General features: G+C 39.1%; 1 protein-coding gene across 1 annotated transcript in view; it reads right to left on the bottom strand.

The window, feature by feature from the left end:
• Positions 1–23,635, bottom strand: part of Atf6 (bZIP_ATF6 domain-containing protein ATf6) — a 273,849-nt gene that overhangs the window by 189,965 nt on the left and 60,249 nt on the right. Inside the window, exon 4 of the mRNA XM_090372442.1 lies at positions 5,065–5,341. Within this exon, the coding sequence (XP_090228568.1) occupies positions 5,065–5,341 (277 nt within the window). The remainder of the gene's footprint in view (positions 1–5,064; positions 5,342–23,635) is intronic.

The following is a 23,635-nucleotide window of genomic DNA, read 5'->3' on the forward strand; positions in this document are numbered from 1 at the left end:
GCGTAACCCGAAGATTTGTAGCTTGACTGGTGTGGAAAGGATGTTGTGCCACAGTCTCCGATTTGGAGCATTTCGTCCTGTACGGAAGGTTCCTCTGAAAGTTTGATGGTGGCTTGTGGCGAGTGGAGAGGAGTGTAGGGACAGCTTGGCAGGTGGATGACGGGAAAATTGTGGTTGTATGGCGAGACATGATTAGCTGATAGACTTTTTTGGAGGGTGCAGGAGACAGAGGTACCGTGTCTTCTGGTGATGTGATGGCGAAGGTTGGTGTAGGCGAGGATCCAGTGACATTTCCAATCCCTTTAGTTGTAGTGATGTCTGGAAGAGCTTGTGTGTGATCGCTGATTTTAGATGTGTGTTGCTGCTTTGCATTTATGGTTTTAATGGGCAAATCTTCTGATCCTTTCCATTCAAGGCTTGGTGTCAGGAGGTCGCCTATGGTTCTTATTCCTGCCCAGTTCCACGTAGGGAAGAAGAGAATATCATCATTTGCAGGGTCTATTATTCTTTTATTGTAGAAGAGCGGTTCTGAAAGTATTCCAGGAAGGGATGTTCTCTCAAGATTATGGTGAAGGTTTAGCTTTTTCCAGCGGTATAATGCGTCTTTATAAAATGGCGGTAGTTTGAGTGGTGCTGGTGCCATATCCATTCTCAATATTGTTGAAAGGGATAGTCCTCTAGTGGCTGTTGCTAGTAGTTTATCCGTAGTGTTGGAATGTGGGTATTTTGTTTGCAGTGTCTTAAGAAGAAAGGTGATCCGGAATGCTGTGATTTTGTCGTCAAGAGAGACCAACCTTTGCCCCCCGTGAGTAAGTGGTTGGCTAAGTTTGGAGCAGGACATCCAGTTGGCATTGTTCCAAAGGAAGCTTCGGACAGATGCCTGGATTTGGTGGAGGAAGTCAGCAGATGGAGTGAGAATTTTGAAGGTGTGTCAGAGAACGCTTGCCGCCATATGATTGACCACAAGCACTCTCCCTCTCAGCGAAGATGTGACGCACACGTTTCTCCATTTCCCGAGTACTTTGTTGAAACGACTCAGCAATTCGGGCCAGTTCTTCTGGGAGAAAAGGAGGGTATTGCCGAGGTACACACCTACGTATTTCTGTCCCTCGCTGGACCATGTGCCTTGGATGGGGGAGTCGGTTCTAGTTTTCCAATTGCCAGCCCACAGGCCGCTGGTCTTACAGTGGTTGAGTTTTGCGCCTGATGCTTGAGCATAGAGATCATGAGCCTTTTGAATGACTTCAAATTCGCTCTCGTGGAGTATTGCAATTATGACATCATCTGCGTATGCTGAGTAGGTTATATTTAGGTGGGGTTCTGGTAGCAGCGTTCGTTGGGATTGTATACTGGTGGCAATTTTATTAACGAATGGTTCTATGGCAATTGCGTAGAGTTGTCCAGAGAGTGGGCAGCCTTGTTTTATCCCTCTGGAATACAGAAAGTGGCAGGTGAGCTGGTTGTTGAGTTTCAGGCAGAATTTGGCTTGCTTGTATAGCAGATGGATTGTTCCGATGATGTAAGGTCCATATCCAAAGGCTTTCGAGGTTTGAAATAGGTAGCTGTGTTCGACGCTGTCGAATGCCTTTTTCTGGTCAAGGCTAATTAGTGCTAGGAATTCTCTTTGGCTGTTTGCAGTGGAGTGGAGGTCTCGGATCAGATGCAGATTGTCATGAATCGATCTTCCAGGTATAGAGTATGTTTGTTGGTGATCGATGATATCAGGGAGAGTGGCTTTTAATCTATTGGTGATGGCTTTGGAAATGATTTTACAGTCCGTATTCATTAAGGAAATCGGGCGCCAGTTTTGTAAATTGGTGCGATCCCCTTTCTTGGGAATCAGTCGAGCGACAGAGGTGGTGACCGAAGCTGGTAGTCCATGGGACTGAGCTTCTTCAAGCATTCCAAAGAGTAGCACTCCAAGTTGATCCCAAAATGTTTGGAAGAATTCAGAAGTCAGTCCGTCCAGACCTGGTGATTTATTTTTGGAAAGGGTTTTGCAGTATGGGAGATTTTTTTAAGTCCTGAAAGGATTTCCTCCGTTGCCTTTGTAGAGGTTTCTTGAGAACTGTAAATTTCTCTATAAAATCTTGTTCACTTCAGAGAAGATTTCCTCTGGGTCTTCAGTGATGTTTCCGTTTTGCAGCTGAATGGCACTGATGGTGGTATAGATAGATAGATAGAGAGATAGAGAGAGAGACAAAAAAAAGGATATGGGTGAAGAGTAATAAATACTATACGGTTCAAATCAAATTAAAGGCTAAGTTCAAAGAACATAAAACTACTGTTTTATTAAGTATTCTATAAAGTTATAATCTTAATAATTAATTGATAAGGAGATAACTATTTTTACTTTTCATTTTTATTACTCACAGAAAAATAAAAAATTTCATTTAATTTAAGGAAAAAAAAAATCAAACACCCCTGAAAATACGTACACACTGCAAATGCACTGTGTACATTAACTAACCTGATTGTATATGCCCTTTGATATTTATTGCCATTCAGCCTACAAAGGTGGCCACAGTTCAGCTCTGTTCTTTTGGGCAATATCTCCCCAAATGAACCCAATGATCCAATTCATCCCAGAGGTTCTCTATAGGATTGAGGTTGGGCCTCTGGATTGACCCAGTCCAACTTTTTGACACTAGTGTCCTCAAACAAGTCTGTCATAATATGATCAGTATGACATGGAGCATGGTCCTGCTGATATAGTTACTGGCTTTCCCTGATATGCTGCCACAATGTAATTAAAACATTATTGCCCAAGATGTCTAGCAGAACTTAGCATTCAACATTTTGTCAAAAACAACTAATAGACCAAGGCCAAAGCATGAAAAACAGTCCCAGACCATCACACTGCCTCTCCCAAACATCACTGATAGCATTAGCATTAGTACAGGCATTCGATGCAAGAAAGCAAGCTTATGCAGCATCAGCCAAAAAAAAAAAAAAAAACCACTTCCACTTCACCCCTCTCTTCGTTCAAAATACCTGTCCAGCTGAGCCTTAAACTTATTTAGGCTATCAACCTCCACGACAAGGGATGGAAGTCTGTTCCACCAACCAACCACCCGCTGGCTAAAGGCGGGGCGCCTCCGTAGCCTGGTGGGAAGGAGCAGCAGTGTGTAGCACACGCTTCTTGATTAGACCGGGGTTCGAGCCCGTCACCACCAAATACGGAGGATGCGGAAAGGTCAGGGAATGACCACCGCATATCCCGGAGCAATATGGCCTTAGTTGCTAATGCTCCTAAAAACCAAATAACTAACTAGCTAAAGGCAAATTTCCGCATATCTATCCTACATCTGTCTTTCCTCAATTTGAATTTATGCCCTCTCAGGTGATTTTTCTGAGCTAGAAGAAGAATCCCATCAGCATTGAGCATGCTTAAACCATTCAAGGCTTTATACACCTCTATCAGATCACCTCGCTGGTGCCTATTCTCCAGACACTGTAATTTGCAAAACTTAAGCCTTTCTTCGTAGGAGCACCCCTTTGTTCCATTCACTAATCTTGTTGCCCTTCTCTGTACTCGTTCCAGCAGCTCTACATCCTTCTTGAAATGAGGCCTCCAGACCTGTATACAGTACTCTAGGTGTGGCCTGACCATCGCCTTATACAAGGGAATAATCACCTCCTTATCCCTGCTGGAAAAATTCCTGTATATCATTGACAATACTCCATGAGCTACTCTTGCAGCCCGTCTGCACTGCTCAGAGAACTTCATATCCGCCTGCACAACCACCCCCAAGTCCCTTTCATTCTCTACCACTGTCAGTGTAGTACCACAGAGTTGATACGTTGCTCTGGGGTTGCTGTTTCCCATGTGTAGTACTTTACATTTGTCAATGTTAAACTTCATTTGCCACCTCTCAGCCCATCTGCTCAACCTTTCCAGATCCTGTTGCAGCAGCATAGTGTCAGTAGTGTCCTTGACAACCCTGCCAACCTTTGTATCGTCTGCAAACTTGGACATTAAGCTTGATATACCATCATCAATATCATTTATAAATACAGAAAACAATAATGGACCCAACACTGAGCCCTGAGGGACTCCACTAATAACATTAGTCCACGATGAGCAGTGTCCATTGATTTATTACCACTCTCTGTCTTCTCCCCTCAACCACCCCTTTATCCATAGCAGCAATTTGCCTCCAATGTCACACTGCTCCAATTTGTGTAGCAGTCTTCCATGTGCAACAGTATTGGGACATATTGTCCCAACAACTGTTGGGACAATACAGTTTGGCAGGTAGCTTTCTCTGGACATCTACCACACCAAGGCAGGATCATTAGACTCAGACTCATAAACCATGTACCGTGACGTCACTCCAATGCACAGCTCTCCATTGTTCTATGGTCAAAGAACAGTAGGAATTACACCAAGCTAAGAGTATCTGGCATTATAGGGTGATTAGCGGCTTGCTGACAGTTACATGGGCATTGTGATATATATAATGCAGCATCATGAGCACTGTACTGGTGCTGACATGTGACCTTATCATGAGGCCCGTATGTGCTACAACATCAACTTGCGTTCTGAGCAGACAATTCTTTGCAGGGCTTTCCTATCACATTCCGTCAGCTTTGTAGGTTTTTCTAGGTTGTTTTGTGATGATTTCAGCACCAGTATGCTTCTATTTGCTTATCACGTCACCAATCATTATTATTATTATTAGCTATATGGTGCAAGGAAGCCGAGGCTTTGCACCACCCAAAAAAAATTCCCGAGTTACCTAAGAGAGAGAGAGAGAGAGGGGGGGGGGGTCACAAAACTTACTATACTATACTCTTAATTAAATAAACTGAACTGAATAAACACTATACTTTTAATTGTAATCCATTATTCTCAATATACAGATCACAATATATAAATTTAAAGCAATTTTTAAAAAGTTGAAATTTATAATCTGTTCAAATCTTTTTATTAAAAGATTTAATAAAAATTTTCAAAAAAAAAAAAAAAAACTGTTACCTCTACAAAACTATAAATGTTCTCAAAATCTCAAAACAATTAAAAGACAATTTCAAAACAATTAAAAGACAGAGTATACTTACAGTTAGAGCTTGATAAGACACCGTTCTTAGCAGAAATAACAGGTTTAGGTTTTAGTTTTAGATCAGATGTGACTGTAACAGATTGGGGAATGGTATTTACTGTTGATACCACAGGAAGAGTCACAACTGGAGAGGTAGACAAAAATAATGAACTATCCAACTGTGAAGGGGAGCTTGGTGGACCATCATTTGCACTGGGAGGGGTATCAGGAGGTGTTTCCACTTCTAATTTCATATCAACTTCTTGTTCATGAATAGTTACTTCAGGAATAAAGGCCTATCAAAAAAACACAATTTAGAGAAAACAATAATATTAACAACAAATAATGCTGATAGAAAACTTTCAACAACCTTTCCATTCTCCCTTTTCCCATTTTATAAAGAACACATAAAAATATAGGCTTATAATGTGTATTAAGTTTTCATTACTGATTTAGAGGCTGTTATAATTTCACTTTTAATGTACATTAAAAATTAAATTATAACAGCCTCTAAATCGAGCAGTAAAGAAAACTTAAGCCGAAATTTGTATTGAATAGATAAACAAAACATTTCAGCCATGTCCTTATAAATAAAAATTTTATCATTCTCATCATTCATGATATATAATAAAAACACACTGCAGGGCAGAAAACAGGAATACATTTCAAAATATAACTCTAGTGCTATTTATATGATGGATCTGAAACAATATATAAAAGGTGGCACATGTGGAGAAATTTATGTTAGAAAAATTATTCCCTGAAATTAACATACTTGGTAAAACCAAACACTATCTATAACAGGAATGTAAAATCTTTAATATAATAACACTAATGCTATTTATATGATGTATCTGTATAACATTTAAAATGTAGCACATTTTTAAATACAGTTGGACCTCTATATAACGAAACCGTTCGCTTGAAAAAATTTGTTAAAACAGAAATTTTGTTAGAGAGAAATATGACCTTCTCAACAATGAAAAATACTATAATTTAACATTCAGAAATATAGTAAAAGATGGGAAATAAATCAGAAATAAGTGTAAATGAATAAATTTTCGAACATTTTAAAACAATTAATTTATTAATACATACATATTAAGAAATGACTACTTCCACGATGCACACAATAAATTAGTACACTTTTAAGAATTATTTCATAAAATATTTGGTTATTTTTTGTTGTACAGTAGGGCCCTGCTTTATGTTGTTCCGCTAATACAGCAGTTTCCAATTATATCCATGTTCGTTATGTTCGGCATTTTTGTACATGACACGTTCAGCAAAGGGTTCGAGACTAGCATCGCATGCCATTTTATTGTCGGTGATTCAGTTTGTTTACATCACTTGTGCACTCTACATCTTTGTATTCTGGTAATTTTCCAAACATTCAAACTTTTTAAAGTTATACTGAATTATATATAATATTTTTGTGCTAATTACAATGGCATCTAAGTGTAGTACTAGTGATAAAAAAAGGAGTCGCAAGCCTCTTACTTTAAATGCCAAGTTAGAAATGATTAAACTAAGTGAGCAAGGTATGTCTATGGCTGAGATAGGCCGTAAGCTAGTATAATTGTGAACGCTAAGGAGAAAGTGTTGAAGGAAATTAGAAGTGCTACACCAGTGAACACTAAAGTTATAAGAAAACGTGACAGCTTTATTGCTGACATGGAAAAACTTTTACTGATGTGGATTGAACATCAAACTAGTCACAATGTGCCTTTAAGCAGAGCCATCATCCAGGACAAGGCCCTAAATTTTTTCAATGCTATGAAGGCTGAGAGAGGTGAGGAAGCTGCTGAGGATAAATTCGAAACAAGCAGAGGCTGGCTTAATAGGTTTAAGGAAAGAAGCCATCTCCACAACATCAAGTGCAAGGTGAAGCGGCTAGTTCTGATACAGTAGCTGCAGAATGTTATCCACGTGAGCTTTCTAAGATCATCGAAGATGGTGGATATACTAAGCAGCAGATTTTCAACATAGCAGAAATGGCCCTATATTGGAAGAAGATGCCATCTAGGACTTTTATTGCTAAAGAGGAGAAGTCATCAGTGCCTGGCTTCAAAGCTGCAAAAAGACAGGCCAACTCTATTGTAAGGGGCTAATGCAGCTGGTGATTGCAAGTTAAAACCTATGATGATTTATCACTCAGAAAATCCTAGGGCCCTAAAGAACTATGCAAAAGCTAGCCTCCCTGTTTATTATAAATCTAATTCAAAAGCTTGGATGATTGCAGATCTTTTCTCAAATTGGTTCACGGACTATTTTAAGCCTATGGTTGAGACTTATTGTAAGGAAAATAAAATTGCTTTTAAGATTTTACTTCTTGCAGACAATGCCCCTGGCCATCCTAGAGCTCTAATTGGTTTGTACAAGGAGATAAAAGTTATTTTTCTACCTGCAAATACAACTTCATTGCTGCAGCCTATGGACCAAGGCGTCATTGCAGCATTTAAATAGTATTACTTAAGATCTTTTGTTACAGATATAAATGCCTTAGACAGTGATATAGTAGCTGGGCATAAACAAAATAAATTTAAAGCAATTTGGAAAGGCTTCATGATTTTGGATGGTATAAAAACCATTAGAGATGCATGGGAGGAAGTTAAATAAACAACATTGAAAAGTGCTTGGAAGAAGCTAATTTCCACACTTAAGGACGATTTTGAATGCTTTGAGAATTTGGTGAAGGAAGTCACTACAAATGTTGTGGAAATGGCAAGGGAATTAGAATTGGAAGTTGAGCCTGAGGATGTGGCAGAATTGCTTGTCTCTCATGATGAGACCCTAATGGACGAAGATCTTCTGATTGAAGAGCAAAGAAGGACGTTTCACGAAGAGTCCCATCCTGATGATATTCCTGCTATCCCTAGAGAAACGACCACTGAGGAATTGGAAGAAACTATCAAATGTATAGAAACAGGGATGGCATCTTTTGAGAGAATTGATCCAAATTTTGAAAGAAGTTCTAAAGTGAATGCAAGACTTCTAGACAATATTGCATGCTATAAAGAAATTCTAAGGGAAAGGAGAAGGAAATTAATGAGGCAAAGTTCATTGTTTTCCTACTTTATGAAAGTATCATTGCAGCCTTCGACAGCAACAGCTAGCCTTGAACAATCTTCAACAGCAACACAAATCCCTGCAAGAGCTTCAACCAAGTTTCCATTGTCAAAACGAATAAGATTCGTTAATGAGTCAGATGATGAAAATGTGTGCCATCTCCTTCATCCTTCCTACAATAAATATATTCTTTTTTTTTTTTTTTTTTCCCCAAATTTATTTTTTTTCCAAATTTACATTTGTCAATCACTATAAGCTAAGGGCGAAAATATTAACGTAAGTAGTGTGTGTACTGTATATTCATTTGATTTTCATATCGTTTTTGAGTCCTGGCTTTGTTGCTCACTTAATATATGATAGTTTAAACATGTTATTAGGCTTTTATGTGAATTCACAAGCAAAAAAAAAGCAATGTTCCACTTTTCGGCAGGGGTCTGGAACCTAACCTGCCGTATGAGTGGGGCCCTACCGTACACTAGATTTTACTGTATATCATTCATAAAAATGTTCGCATTTGTTTGAACACTCAAATATATTTTCTGGCACATCTTCTTCACACTGAAGGCCTCAACGCAAAGTTTCAAATGCTTCATGTTTGGAAGGTTTAAATTTTGCCCTCATTTCCCAACTCACTCATCGACAATATTGTCATTAGTTCTTTGAATACTCTCCAAAATGTTGCAGTCACTCAGATATTCAACTACTGTGACATCATTATAAACTCCTGAAAATTCATCAAAAACAATTTCTCCACTCATCAAACCTCTTGCTTGGAGTTATTCCCAAGATTGTTCAATATCTTGTAATAGTTCATCCCTTTCATCGCTGTTAATTGGCATCTTAGCAAAACCTGTTTTTGCAAAACAATTCTTAATCGTTGTTTCTGTCACGTCTTGACTCCACACTTCCACAAACTTTAATGTGCACATCCACAAATCTATAACAGATTCTACAGGTTGGTTGGTTTCTATTCTCAGTATAATTTTTTTGAGTATGCACCTTCGGTAGTGCATTTTCAAATTCTTGATAATGGCTTGGTCCATTGGCTGCAGTTTATACAAGGTATTTGGAGGAATGAAAACAAGTTTTACAACTGTAAGTTTCAAAATTACTGAGTGAGGGTGGGCAGGGAAGTTATCGACAGTCAATGTGATTTTTCTGTTTTCTTTCATAATTTTTCTATTAAAATTTAAAATCCACTGTTCAAAAATTTCACTTGTCATCCAAGAGTTTTTGTGGTTGTAGTCCAACTCTAACAACTTTACTCCTTTGAAACATCTGGTTTGTTTACTTTTGCCTATTACTAAAAGCTACAGTTTTTCATTACCAACCAAGACTAATTCTCTCCTTACTATTTTTACCACCTAAACATTTGTTACCTTTAAAAGTCAGTGTCTTGTTTGGCAAACATTTAAAAAATAGACCTGTTTCATCAACGCTAAATATGTCTTTGGGCTGGTAGTCCTCCATAAATTTTTCAAAACTGTTTCTTTCCAGTGGGTACAGTCTTCTTCGGTTACAACTCCACTTTCACCAGAAATAACTTTTTTGAGTAAGCCACAGCACTTTTTAAATTTGGCTAGCTAACCAGATCTCGCTTGGAATGTTTTATGCTCCAGAAAAGATACATACTCCATCCTTGTCATCCAAGAGTTTTTGTGGTTGTAGTCCAACTCTAACAACTTTACACCTTTGAAACATCTGGTTTGTTTACTTTTGCCTATTACTAAAAGCTACAGTTTTTCATTACCAACCAAGATTAATTCTCTCCTTACTATTTTTACCACCTAAACATTTATTACCTTTAAAAGTCAGTGTCTTGTTTGGCAAACATTTAAAAAATTTTTAAATCAAAATCATTTAAATCAAAAAAATTCGCTAAATAGAAAAATTTGCTATATGGAAGTTCATTAAAAATAGATCAGACTGTATTTTCATTTAGAGAACAATATCGTGAATTAAGGCTCTGTCCACAGCTCTGTGCTTGTTCAAAGGTTCATATTGTCCATTTCAATGTGCCTCAGCCATGAAGGGTAAACATGCCAATGTTCACTAAATGTTTCTGTATGTGATTGCTATAAAAATGGTTAAAACTTCCACTGCCATATCCTGGAGTATACACAGAAACTGTTTTTTGAGTTATTACCTTTGTGGTTGGATGAAAAGGTTTAAATCTGAGATAGGCTTTTGATAAATTATGCAACAAAACTTTGTAATTTTTTTATTTGTAACTAAAATAATAAGCAATATAAGGTGGTTATAAGGTAATTTAACATAAAAATATCAAATGCTTTTATATTATTAAGTTACATATACACATGAACATATTAATCTGTAGAGAAGAAAACATAATAATCAAGTTTCTATTAATGATATCTACTAATGATAATAATCTACTAATGATATTAAGAGTAGGAGCCCGGCGGAATTACTTAGCAAGTACAGATCACTGTTGAAAAAAAGCCGTGAATTAGGGTTGAATTTGAAAGTGTCTGCAATTCTGCACAGACACGATAGGAGGGAGTATATGATGAGAGCCTTGTCGATCAATTCTGCCCTGGAGGGATTGTGCAAGGCTCTAGGGATAGAATTTTTTTCAGCCTGGACTGTACTTGTTAACAGGAGAGATTGCTTCTACAGGGATGGGATACACTTAAATAGAAAGGGTGCAAGAATTTTTGCTGATGCTGTCAAGGCAGAGTTAGGTGGGTCGGAAAACTGCTAGTTGGGGAGGATACAAGGACTAATAGATTAACAGTAGCCACTGGCAGAGGTGGAAGTGATTCTTGCACTGCTTCTATTGAAATGAGCAGAAGCCTGAAAAACAAGATGCAGGATATTTCAGAGACTGCTGGGAGTCATTGCGGTACAAGTAAACACATGGGTTATGTTAGAGTAGCCAAGAATAGAAACAGGTGCATGTATACCTGCGTGTACACCAATGCTAGGAGTTTGGTAAATAAATTTGATGAATTTGAGGTATTGCTCAAAACATCAAAGGCAGATATTGTTGGGATATCAGAGACGTGGTGTCACACAGATATAAGAAATGCAGAACTGGAATTTGGGGAATACAATGTGTATAGAAAGGATAGACAGGACAGGAGGGGAGGAGGGGTTATGCTATTAGTTAAGAAACACAAAGTCCAAGGAAGTGAAGCCAGTCGACATCGATGGACAGGGCAGTGTCGAGTCAGTTTGGTGTGACATAAGCAGAGGGAAATCAAAATTGAGAGTAGGAGTGTGCTATAGGCCTAATGACTCTGATGAGTATAATAAGATATTGTACAGGGAAATAGAGTGGGCCAGTAAATCAGAGAGTCTTATAATGGGGGATTTTAATTTCCCAGATATTGACTGGAATTTGTGGGTTGGTCACTCGCACACTAGCAAGGCTTTTGTGGATTTATTGGATGATTGTTTTCTACATCAGCATGTTCGTGAGGCAACAAGAGGGAGCAATACTCTTGATCTGATTATCAGTAGTGATTCTTCATGCATTAAGAATCTGCAGATAAATGAACCACCTGGTGGCAGTGATCACAGTGTGTTGAAGTGGGATTTACTCAAGGAGGTAACTATCATCAGAGGTAAAGGGAAGGGTTTTTGTTTTCGTAAAGGCGACTATGATGGTCTGAGACAGTATTTAAATTCTATACAGTGGGACCAACTGATGATGTTACCAACAGCAAACTCAAAATGGGAAGCATTCAAGGAACTAATCTTGGAGGCTACCAGGCTTTACATACCAACTAAGAAATATTGTTCAAGGTTTAGGCCTAAATGGTTGTCAGATGAACTAATGAGACATGTGGCAGAGAAGAAAAATGCATGGGATACATACAAATTAATGAGTGACATGGAAGCCTATGATAGATATAAGTTGGTCTGTAACCAAGTCACAAAGGAGATTAGGCAGGCAAAGGCAGACTACGAAAAATCCTTGGCAAAGGATGCAAAGAAAAACAGAAAAGAGTTCTTTACCTATTTAAACTCAAGAAGGAAAGGGATGAATCAGATTGGTCCACTGGATACTGATGGTTCAACAGTTGAGGATCCTGCTCAGGTGGCTAACAATCTAAACAAGTATTTTGCATCTACATTCACGAATGAGGAGTTATTCAGGAAGGAGAATGATGTAGGTAAAGTAAACATTGGCAGTGAGCTGGATGATTTTGTAATAACTGAGAGGAAAGTGGAGGAGAGATTGTTGAGGATAAACATAAAAAAGGCACCTGGGGTGGATGGGATCTATCCAGTTATATTAAAGGAGGCAGCAAAGGAAGTAAGCAAACCCCTAGCCATAATTATGAGAGCTTCTTTGGACTCAGGGGAGGTACCCATAGACTGGAGATGTCCAAGTTGTTGTTATTTGGTTTTCAGGAGCATTAGCAACTAAGGCCATATTGCTCCGGGACATGCCGTGGTCATTCCCTGACCTTTCCGCATCCTCCGTATTTGGTGGTGACGGGCTCGAACCCCGGTCTAATCAAGAAGCGTGTGCTACGCACTGCTGCTCCTTCCCACCTGGCTACGGAGGCGCCGGAGGTGTGCAAATGTAACCCCAATTCACAAAGGAGGATCAAAGGCTGACACAAGTAATTATAGACCTGTTAGTTTAACTTCTGTTCCAGGTAAATTAATGGAGGCACTGGTTAAAGAAGCACTGCAGGATCATCTAGACAAGAATTCAGTTATAGCTCAGACGCAGCATGGTTTTGTTAAGGGCAGGTCTTGCCTGACCAATTTGATTGGATACTATGATGTAGTCACAAAAGAACTGGATGCAGGGAATAACTTTGATATTATATATTTGGATCTTAGAACTTTTGATACTGTTGCACATGGAAGACTGCTGCACAAATTGGAGCAGTGTGGCATTGGAGGCAAATTGCTGCTATGGATAAGGGGATGGTTGAGTGGCAGAAGACAGAGAGTGGTAATCAATGGACACTGCTCAACGTGGACTAATGTTATTAGTGGAGTTCCTCAGGGTTCAGTGTTGGGTCCGTTGTTGTTTTCGGTGTTTATGAATGATATTGATGATGGGATATCAAGTTTAATGTCCAAGTTTGCAGATGATTCAAAGGTTGGCAGGGTTGTTAAGGACACCACTGACGCTATGCTGCTGCAACAGGATCTGGAAAGGTTGAACAGATGGGCTGAGAGGTGGCAAATGAAGTTTAACATTGACAAATGTAAAGTACTACATATGGGAAACAGTAACCCCAGAGCAACGTATCAATTCTGCGGTACTACACTGACAGTGGTAGAGAATGAAAGGGACTTGGGGGTGGTTGTGCAGGCAGATATGAAGTTCTCTGAGAAGTGCAGACGAGCTGCAAGAGTAGCTCATGATGTCTTGTCAATGATATACAGGAATTTTTCTAGCAGGGATAAGGAGGTGATTATTCCCTTGTATAAGGCAATGGTTAGGCCACATCTTGAGTACTGTATACAAATCTGGAGGCCTCATTTCAAGAAGGATGTAGGGCTGCTGGAACGGGTACAGAGAAGGGCAACAAGATTAGTGAATGGAACAAAGGGTTGCTCTTACGAAGAAAGGCTTAAGTTTTGCAAATTACAGAGTCTGGAGACTAGGCACTGGCGAGGTGATCTGATAGAGGTGTATAAGGCTTTGAATGGTTGAGCATGCTCAATGCCAATGGGATTCTTCATCTTGCTCAGAATAATCAGCTCAGAGGGCATAAATTCAAATTGAGGAAGGACAGATGTCGGATAGATGTGTCGAAATTTGCCTTTAGCCAGCGGGTGGTTGGTTGGTTGGTGGAACCGACTTCCATCACTTGTTGAAGTTGATAGCCTAAAAAAATTTAAGGCTCAACTCGACAGGTATTTCGAGCGAACGGAGGGGTGAAATGGGAGTGGTGTGGTTTTTTTTTTTTTTTTTGGCTGATGCTGAATAAGCTTGCTTTCTTGCATCATATGCCTCTACTAATGCTAATGCTAAAGTTTTACTGTTGGCTTCAAAGGAAAAAGAAAATATGCAATTAAGGAACACATTGTTTTATTCTATTATTCAAATTAGTATGTATATTACTAAAAACACTTTGACAAAGATAAACACTGTATGTATGATATGATTTGCACAAGTTGAACAGAAATTAAAGCAGTGAAATCTTTATCCTGCTTTATTTATATATGCCTGTGTAAACAATGATCTCTGGTCCATGGCCACTAAAGCAGCCATATAACTGATTACCTCTTGTAAGTACTTTTTATTGTCTTAGCTTACTGCAAAGATGCATTTACCATAGACTCACTGCAGATATCAAATATATCAGGAATTCAATAGCAATTATGATTGTATGGCAACTGAACATGATCATCTGGTTCCTCAAACTTCTATCAAACAGAAGTCACAGTTTGGAAATCCGGCAAATTATTCAACAGATAATCCAGCATCCTTCTATGAGACAATCTCTTAGACTTAAATCCACTCATTCCCATATACGAAAACTAGATTCATTAATAACTCTGTCTGTAACTGTAATTCTATTACATTTATTCTTCCATGTTTCATCGTTCTCTACATCAGAGGTGGTTTTTCTGGCTGAGCAACCTACTGGTGGATCACTGTAACTAATGTTTATTTAGCCAAGAAATCAGCTCTAATTTAGTGCAAAATTATATTGTTTCTGTCATGAGCAGCTCTCTCACAATATTTAGAAAAAGTCTGAATTTGTGAAAAAAAAAAAATTGATGTTGTGGTCTGTTGCCAATAAAGAGGTGTACAGAAAACTTGCAATAGAAATGCTCTTTGGAACAGCCCTAGTAAATTCCTGGGTAATACAAGAAAAATTTCAGTTCATCCTAAGCTGACAATTTTGCAATTTCAAGTGACAATTTGCTCGTGTTTGCATACACAAAAGGCCAAAAATGCACGACATCCAAAAAAGGAATAGGTCAAAAATGAATATCTGATAATGTAGCAGAGATTGCTACAGAAAAATCCTTGATTTGAAAAGAATGCTGATGTGCTATTTTAATATCGTGCACTATAAGTCAATACCTGAGTAAGCCTTTATTCTGGTCTATTGTCAACTTATTTTTTAATTAATTGCATAGCTAGAAAGAGTCATGTTATTGTTTGTTATTTGGTTTTTAGGAGCATTAGCAACTAAGGCCATATTGCTCCGTGGATATGCGGTGGTCATTCCCTGACCTTTCCGCATCCTACGTATTTGGTGGTGACGGGCTCGAACCCCGGTCTAATCAAGAAGCGTGTGCTACGCACTGCTGCTCCTCCCCACCTGGCTATGGAGCGCCTAGGAAGAGTCATAAATAATGTAGTAGCTGCTGACAGGACAGAAATTAAATAACTTTTTTTTTTTTTTTTTTTTTTTTTACAAAAAGGAATAATTCTTTATCTTTATTCAACAAACAGCATATTGAATTTTTTTTTACTTTGCTTGTTTGCTTGCTTTTCAGCAGCAGCATGCTCGAAAGGCAACCAGAGAGGGTAGGGTAATACCCTTCATCTGGTTATTAGCAGTGATTATTCATGCATTAAGAAATTTCAGAAAAAAAGAAGCCACTAGGTGGCAGTGATCACAGTGTACTAATGTGGGATTTACTTAAAGATATAATTACCATCAGGTGTAAATGGAAGGGTTTTTGCTTTCGTAAAGGTGACTGATTGATTGATTGATTGATTTGGATTTTATTGGCGCATTAGCATCTAAGGCTATAATGTGCCAAGACAAGTAAAGGTGACTGCAGTGGTCTCAAACAGTTTTTAAATTCTGTACAGTGGGACCAACTGATGATGTTACCAACAGCAAATTCTAAATGGGAAGCATTCAAGGAATTAATTGTGGAAGCAACTAGGTTTTTCACACCAATTAAGAAATATTGTTCAAGGTTTAGGCCTAAATGGATGTCAGATGAACTAATGAGACTTGTGGCAGAGAAAAGAAATGCATGGGATGCATATAAATTATCAGGTGATCCAGAAGCCTATGATAGATATAAGCTAGTCTGTAATCAAGTCACAAAGGAGGTTAGGCAAGCGAAGGCAGATTATGAGAAATCTTTGGCAAAGATTTCTTTATTTATATAAATGATAAAAGGAAGAGGATGAATCAGATTGGTCCACTTGATATCAATGGTTTGACTGTAGATGATCATTCTCAGATAGCTGCCAAACTAAATGAGTATTTTGTATCTACATTCACACATGAGGAATTCTTTAGGGAGGTGAAGGACAGAAGCTTATTAAACTTCTGTCCTTTCGGATTTCTGGAGGTCACAACCATACAAAAATAAAAACAATTAGCAGTCACCTGTTTATTGGGCTTTTCTGTTAGTGCAATCTATCATAAATAGATAGTAAACTCGATCTTGTTGAATTTGCGATAATACCGACAACTGGAATTCTGTGGGTTATGGTGAAATGTGTTTACACTTCAATGAAATCTTCAACCATATAAAAAACTAATTTTCAGAATCTTCTCTTCATTCCTATTTTTAAAACTTCGTAACTTGTTGCTCCGCTCTCACTTGCACGTATTGTGTTACTTGCAATTTGCGTGCGCTGTGTTCTTTGTTATTGATTGCTTCTCTTTTTACTGTTTTAAATTTTAACCCCCGCCCACAAATGTCAGTGAACAGAAATGTCAACTAGTTAGTATGTACATATTACAATGCGTATTAATTATTCCGATTTTCATGTATCATTTAATTTTTTAATTGGTAAGGTAATAAAGAGTAAATTTGTGCTTAATATATCTTTACTTTTATAACCTATGGATAATATTCCTCCTATTTTCGCTAATTAGAATCGCTGTTTAATAGAATTAAAATTCAATTCACAATCGTGATCACAATGACCGGCACTTACTACACGTCATATAGTGAACGGTACTTTACTATGGTGAGTCCATCGTAACGTGATTTGATTGTACAGTGAACCAATTGTAAAGCGGGGGACCATTGTATTTTTAACTATTTACATGAAACTTCGGATAATTGGGGCAGCTGCTCAATTGGGCCAAAATGAACTAGTCCCAATGTGTGCAAAATAACAGGAATCGACTGAATATTATATCTATTTAATTATGTTGATGTATATAGGTCAATTTGCTTCAAGTATGTCAAGAGTTCTATATTGGCTTGATTTCCAAAGAAATTGGATAAGCTCTGAGCATCATTTGATCTGCAGAATGGCTTGAAGGTGTTAGAGCGGATGAATGAATAACGCGGACAGTCTACCAGAAAATGACAAACCGTGAATTCAGTGTGACAGGATGTGCATTGTGGTGGATTTTCTCCCATTAATATAAACGTGTGTAAAATAAGTGTACCCAATTCTCAGTCTTGTCAATACCACTTCTCATCTGTTCCAGCTGAACCTGGAGAACTACAACTTTGGATCTTTTTTTTTTTTTTTTTTAATGAAAACCCCAAACACGAGGTATTAGAACCTATAGTACTTAGAACCGTGCGAGGGTTGGAGTTTGAGAATTTTTTAAGCAACTCTGGCAATTTTTCAGATTTCCATTGCTCAGCACTCGTAGCATCAGCACTGTCCTTCTCGCCATGTGATTTTTTGTAGCTAATGTCATGTCTACACTTCCATCGAGACAACCAACCATCGATCGCTTTGAAATTTACGTGACCTAGCTTTTTGGCCAACTCTTCTGACTTGGTTTTTAGCATAGGGCCGCTTACACGCACTCCTCATTTAGATACAGCGGAAAACCATTGATTCAAAGCATCTTCGATGTTTGGATCTTTGCCTTCCCTCTTTCGCTTATGAGATGTTTTCTTTAAATCCACGCGCAATGTCCACTTCTCTCCAAGTTTTTCTTGTTGCTGTAGCAGTCATGAAATTGTAGATTTTGGTACCTTTATTATCTCCGCTGGCTGACGATGATTGATATTAGGAGGTTGACTTTTTATCTTGTCAAGAATAGCGATTTTTTCTGAAAGCGACAAATCTTTACGTGGCATCTTGACAGGGGTCTTAAATGTACTGAAAAAAAGGGGAGGGGGGAAACCAAAATCAGGGCATTGTTTGGTACAGTTTTTAATCTATTCTAAAGCACAAGCAAAATTTCTTCAGAATCCAATTACCACGACACAGATCAAACGTAAAACAATCACTGTACAGCACAACTTCTCAATAACTGACTCGGCTGCCGCCTGCATGATCTCTTTGTTACGAACCATCTAAATATAGTTTATTGTTCAATCACAACCTTCATTGCCCCAATTAAGTGGCGAGTTGGCCCAAATAAGTGGAATAAATTCAGGCAAATATTTATTTTGTTTCTGTTCTTCATAATTTGCCCCGATTAACTGGTGCCTCAAATAACCGGAATGCACTGTATATATATGTATATATGTATATATATATATATATATATATATATATATATATGTATATATGTATATATATATATATATATATATATATATATATATAAAATATAAGAAAAAAGTATATATAAAAAAAATAGAATGCAAGTAGAGTGAGAATGCAGATTATGAATGAAGTAAATGTGTGTCTCTCCCACCCCTTCACCTGGTAGGTTCCCCACTGCCAGCTAACATATCTCACCCCTGGAGCGGGATGGGCAGCTTGACCTTCCTACCGGATTCGACACTACTTGGACATGACAACCATCACCGGCGAAGACATTCTGCGGCTTTGCTGCCGACACGCCATTGGTGATCTGAACTGGGTACTCTAATCTGATTCCCTTTAAAACCCCATCCCCAGGCAGGGAAGGGAGGAGACAGGTCTCCGTCTCCTCTCCTCCAGGTCAGTGGAGACGAGCCTTCACCAGGCAAAGTATGGGGAAAGGCATGGAGGAGAGGAGAGGAGAGGAGACGGGATGTGCATTGAAGCACAGATACTTCTATCTGTGCATTGATGTGCACAGATAGAAGTATAGGGATGATAGAGTAGGCATGAGCCTACTCTATCATCCCTATACTTCTATCTGTTTCCCCCAGTCTTCAGTCTCCCCCCTCACTAAATCAACCGAGTACATCCCATAACAATGCCGCCAAATTCTACCGCTTTCTTGTAAATCTCTTCCGGCCAAATTCTAGTGTACACCCCCCCCCCTTTTTTTTAGGCCTTGCCACTGAAATCCTTGGAAATTAGTTGGTGAAGCCTGGTAGAGTACTTAAAAAATCTACTGGGTGCCTGACCTGCCTCCTTGTGGCAAAGTGTGGGCAACGGTGGGTCCCAATAGCTAAATGATCAGAGAAACAACAGAACATAATACTACACAACATTCCACTCCTCATACACCTTTAAATTTCTCTGGCCGTCATAGTTCTGTGTCACCCGTACAAAGTGTGTGTGTGTGTGTGGTATGGGGGCTTATTGGCGCATTAGCTGCTATGGCTATAGTGCGCCTATTCATAGGAATATTAAAAAATAATCCAGTTTAAATTAGTTTCAGTTCTGTAGCCTATTTATAAAAGATGATACACTCCAATTTGTTTTAAAAAGCAGAAAAGTTTGTTAACATTTGCGTCCTCTCCAATGATATGATGTAATGTCAATGGTTCTGAACGATTAGCCAGATTTTGAAGTATTGCAGCTCGATGTTGTTGATACTGCAGACAGTCAATCAGAATGTGTTTGACTGTTAGATATTCTAAGCGGTGTGGACACTGAGGAGGATCATCGCCCATTAGTAGATGGAGGTGAGTCAGATGGGTGTGTCCTATTCTCATTCGTGTGAGTACCACTTCTTCCCGCCGCACTGTCTGATTGCTGGAGTGCCAGAACTTTGGGTTTTGTTTCAGCTGGAAAAGTTTGTTATTCGTTTGGTTATGCCATAATTCTGTCCACTGTGCATGGCATGCTGCTTGAATTAAGATATTATAATCGGGCGCTGGAATAGGGAGAGAAGTTAGGTCTGAACTTCGACTTTTGGCAGATATATCAGCCACTTCATTCCCTTTTATGCCTGAATGTGCTGGAATCCAGCAAAACTTCACTAGTTGTTGACGATCATAAATCTGCAATAACAAACTCCTGATTTTCATTACAATATGGTGATTCTTTTGAGATGTATTCTGCATTGCTTTAATTGAGCTGAGAGTAAAGTAAAGTGCAGCCATTATCAACCCACTGCAGGATGGAAGCCTCCTCAACAATTCATGCTGAGGGAAATGGACCATAATCTGCCACGCTGGTCCAGTGCGGGTTGGCAGATCGACCGTATTCAGCAGTCAGGGGCTTGAACCCCAGTCTACTCAAAGAGTGTGTGCTACTGCACTCCCGCTCCTGCCCACTCGGCTACGGAGGCATCAGTATAAACTATATATTTTGCAGATGGATGTAGAGTCAAATTTTCTAGAGCTAACTGTATTGCATACAGTTCTGCTGAAAAGTTGCTATACTCAGGTGGAAGAGAAGCTGATATGATAGCAGAGGGAAACACTGCTGCTGCTCCAACAGTTGACAGAGATTTGGAACCATCCGTATATATCAGTAAGAAGTCAGCATAGGTTTGAATATGGCTAGCATGGAGTTGTTGCACAGTCACTGCCGGTAGGCAATTCTTTCCCCACTGAAGAAAATAGGTATCAGGGTTAGTTGAGGAAAGGTGGTCCATGGTGGATGAGAGCAATTCTTTATCTGTTGCTTATTGTGGAGAGGAACATTCCAGTTCTGTGATATTTCAAGGAGCCGTAGGCCAGCCGGTTGGATTTTACTTGGTTTATTTCTATAGAGATAAACTAGTGGTTGATTAAAAAGGTATGGCTGAATAGGATGCAAAAGGCAAGTCTGTATTTTGGCTGCATATTTAAGTAGTAACATTTTTCTACGAAGATGCAAAGGGGGCTCATTAGCGTCAATGTATAGACTCTGAGTTGGAGATGTCCTGTATGGACCAATTGCAATCCGCAATGCATTATGTTGAATAGGATCCAGCCAGCGTAGCACACTCCTTCGGACAGAATCATAAACTGGAGCACCATAGTCTAAACGGGATCTAATCAGTGCTCTATATAAGAGCAGCAAAGTTGTACGATCTGCTCCCCAAGAGAGGGCAGATAAAGCTCTTAGCATGTTGATCTTTTTAAGACAGGCAGTACGTATTAATTTAACATGATCTAAGAAGTTGAGCTTACTGTCCAGGATTAGTCCCAAGAATTTCATATTGCTGGCAATCAGAATGGTGGAATTTGAAATCCGAAGTTCAGGATCTGCATGCAATTTGCGTTGACAGCAAAAGTGGATTGCAACTGTTTTCTGTGGGGAAAGACGATATCCATTGAGCTCAGCCCACTTTTGAACTTTATTGAGGGACATCTGCAATTGCCTTTCGATAGATCTCATGTTCTGAGAATGGCAAGAAATAGCGAGATCGTCAGCATAAAGGTAAGCCTCTACAGTATTTGGGAGTACTTTTGTAATGGAATCAATTTTAAGGGCAAACAAGGTTGCACTCAAAACTGATCCTTGTGGTACTCCTTCTTCCTGCGAGAATGTAGCAGAAAGGGAATTTTGATATCTCACCTGGAAAGATCGGCTCTTGAGGAAGTTCCTAATAAATATGGGTAGGTTGCCTCGTAGACCAAGATTATATAGGTCACTCAGAATGCCATACCGCCAGGTAGTATCAAATGCCTTCTCTATATCAATGGAGACCACGACAAGGTGTTCATTTTTCACAAAGGCATTGCAAATTTCATATTCCGCCTTGATTATCAGATCTAGGGATGACCTGTTTTTGCGAAAGCCATGTTGACAATTACTCAGTAGATGTTGAGTTTCAATGATCCAAGTGAGTCGACTATGGATCATTTTTTCAAGAATTTTACCAAGGCAACTTGACAGAGATATTGGTCTGTAACTATTAGAACTGGAGGGATCTTTTCCAGGTTTCAAAAATGCCAAAACTGTAGCGTGGTGCCAAGAGGTTGGATAAATATTTTCCAGGAAGATCCGGTTAAAAAAGATTAGAATCAGTTGTAAGTTTTTCTCATCGAGATGCTGCAGTATGACATAATATATGCCATCTGGCCCAGAGGCACTGTTTCGTGTTGTTCTGATGGCCTGTAAAAGTTCGCAATATTGCAGAGGCTGATTATATGGAAGTGACAGTGAGGTTCGAAAGTTGATAGGTCTCTGTTCGTTGGCAGTCTTAATTTTCTGGAATTTTGGAGTGTAGTTTGATGCAGCCGATATTTCAGCAAAAGTTTTGCTCAAGGCATTGGCTATATCTAGAGGAGCAGAGAGTTCTTGCCCATTGCAGGAGAGAATTGGGGAAGGAACAGTTGGAAACTTCCCAGATAGCTGCCTAATTTTTTTCCATATTAGTCTGGAGTCAGTGTTCCTATTGATAGTTGATGCGAACCTAGTCCAACTTTCTTGGCCTGCTTTTGAATATAACGCGCCTTTGCCCTTAGTTTCTTGTAGCTAATTAGATTAGCTGTGGTTGGAGATCGACGGAATAAATTAAATGCTTTATTTTTTTCCTTCTTTGCTTTTGTGCACTCTTCGTTCCACCAGTAGTTGAAATGCCGTCGGGACAGGGGATTTGATAACGGAGTTGAGTACTTAGTTGCAACTAAAAGGCGGGATGTAATATAATCAGTAACTTCATCTATGGGATGGAGTTGAATAGTTTTTTTTGTCAAGAGTGATTGCTGACTGAAATTTGGCCCAATTGGCTTTAGAGAATTTCCATTTCCTGCAGGGGTGTTGTAATTGTGGTTGGGTAGTCAACAGATTACAAACAACTGCCCATGGGATCATCCAGGGTGGACCATTGCATAGCTGAAAACAGTATCGGGGAGCAAATCGATAGGTCAATGGCAGAGGTCTGTCCATTGGGTAACTGTATATGGGTGTGCGAGCCACTGTTAAGAAGAGTGAGGTTTTCTTTTTCCAGTAAAGTTTCAATCAGTCGGCCGCGTGTGTCTAATTTAGATGAACCCCATAAAGGGTGGTGGCCATTGAAATCCCCTAGCAGGCAGATAGGGGAGGGTAGCTGTAATAAAAGTTCTTTAAGATCATTATAAGAGTAAGTATGATTTGGTGGGAGATAAACTGAGACTAGAGTTAATGCAGTCTGAGTAATCAGACGCACAGCGACAGCTTCGATTTGGGTTTGGAGAGTGATTTGCCTAGCTGGAATCCTTGTACTAATTAAAATAGCTACACCACCATGAGCAGAATCAGATGTATTCCGATCTCGTCTATAGACCGAGTAGTTTTTTATAGAAATGGAAATTTGAGTAGTTAAATAGGTTTCTTGCAGGCAGAAACCAACTGGAGAGTAGCGATTAATTAAGTAACGGATGTCGTCAATGTTTCCACGAAAGCCTCTGCAATTCCATTGCAAGATGTTAGGCATTACTTGAATTTAGAAGAAGAAGCTGTACCTGACGTGGCTGTCTTATGGCGTTCTGGCTTTGGTTTGTCTCTTTTTGGAAAGGAGGGGCGACCGGTGTCCATCTCTTCTTCTGCAAATATTTCCAGAATTGGATCTTCCTGTTTGGATGGGTACTCTGCCGCCATC

This window comes from Mastigoproctus giganteus, chromosome 4 (assembly GCF_048544385.1).
Source record: "Mastigoproctus giganteus isolate SK-2022 chromosome 4, ASM4854438v1, whole genome shotgun sequence".
Classification (NCBI taxonomy): domain Eukaryota; kingdom Metazoa; phylum Arthropoda; class Arachnida; order Uropygi; family Thelyphonidae; genus Mastigoproctus; species Mastigoproctus giganteus.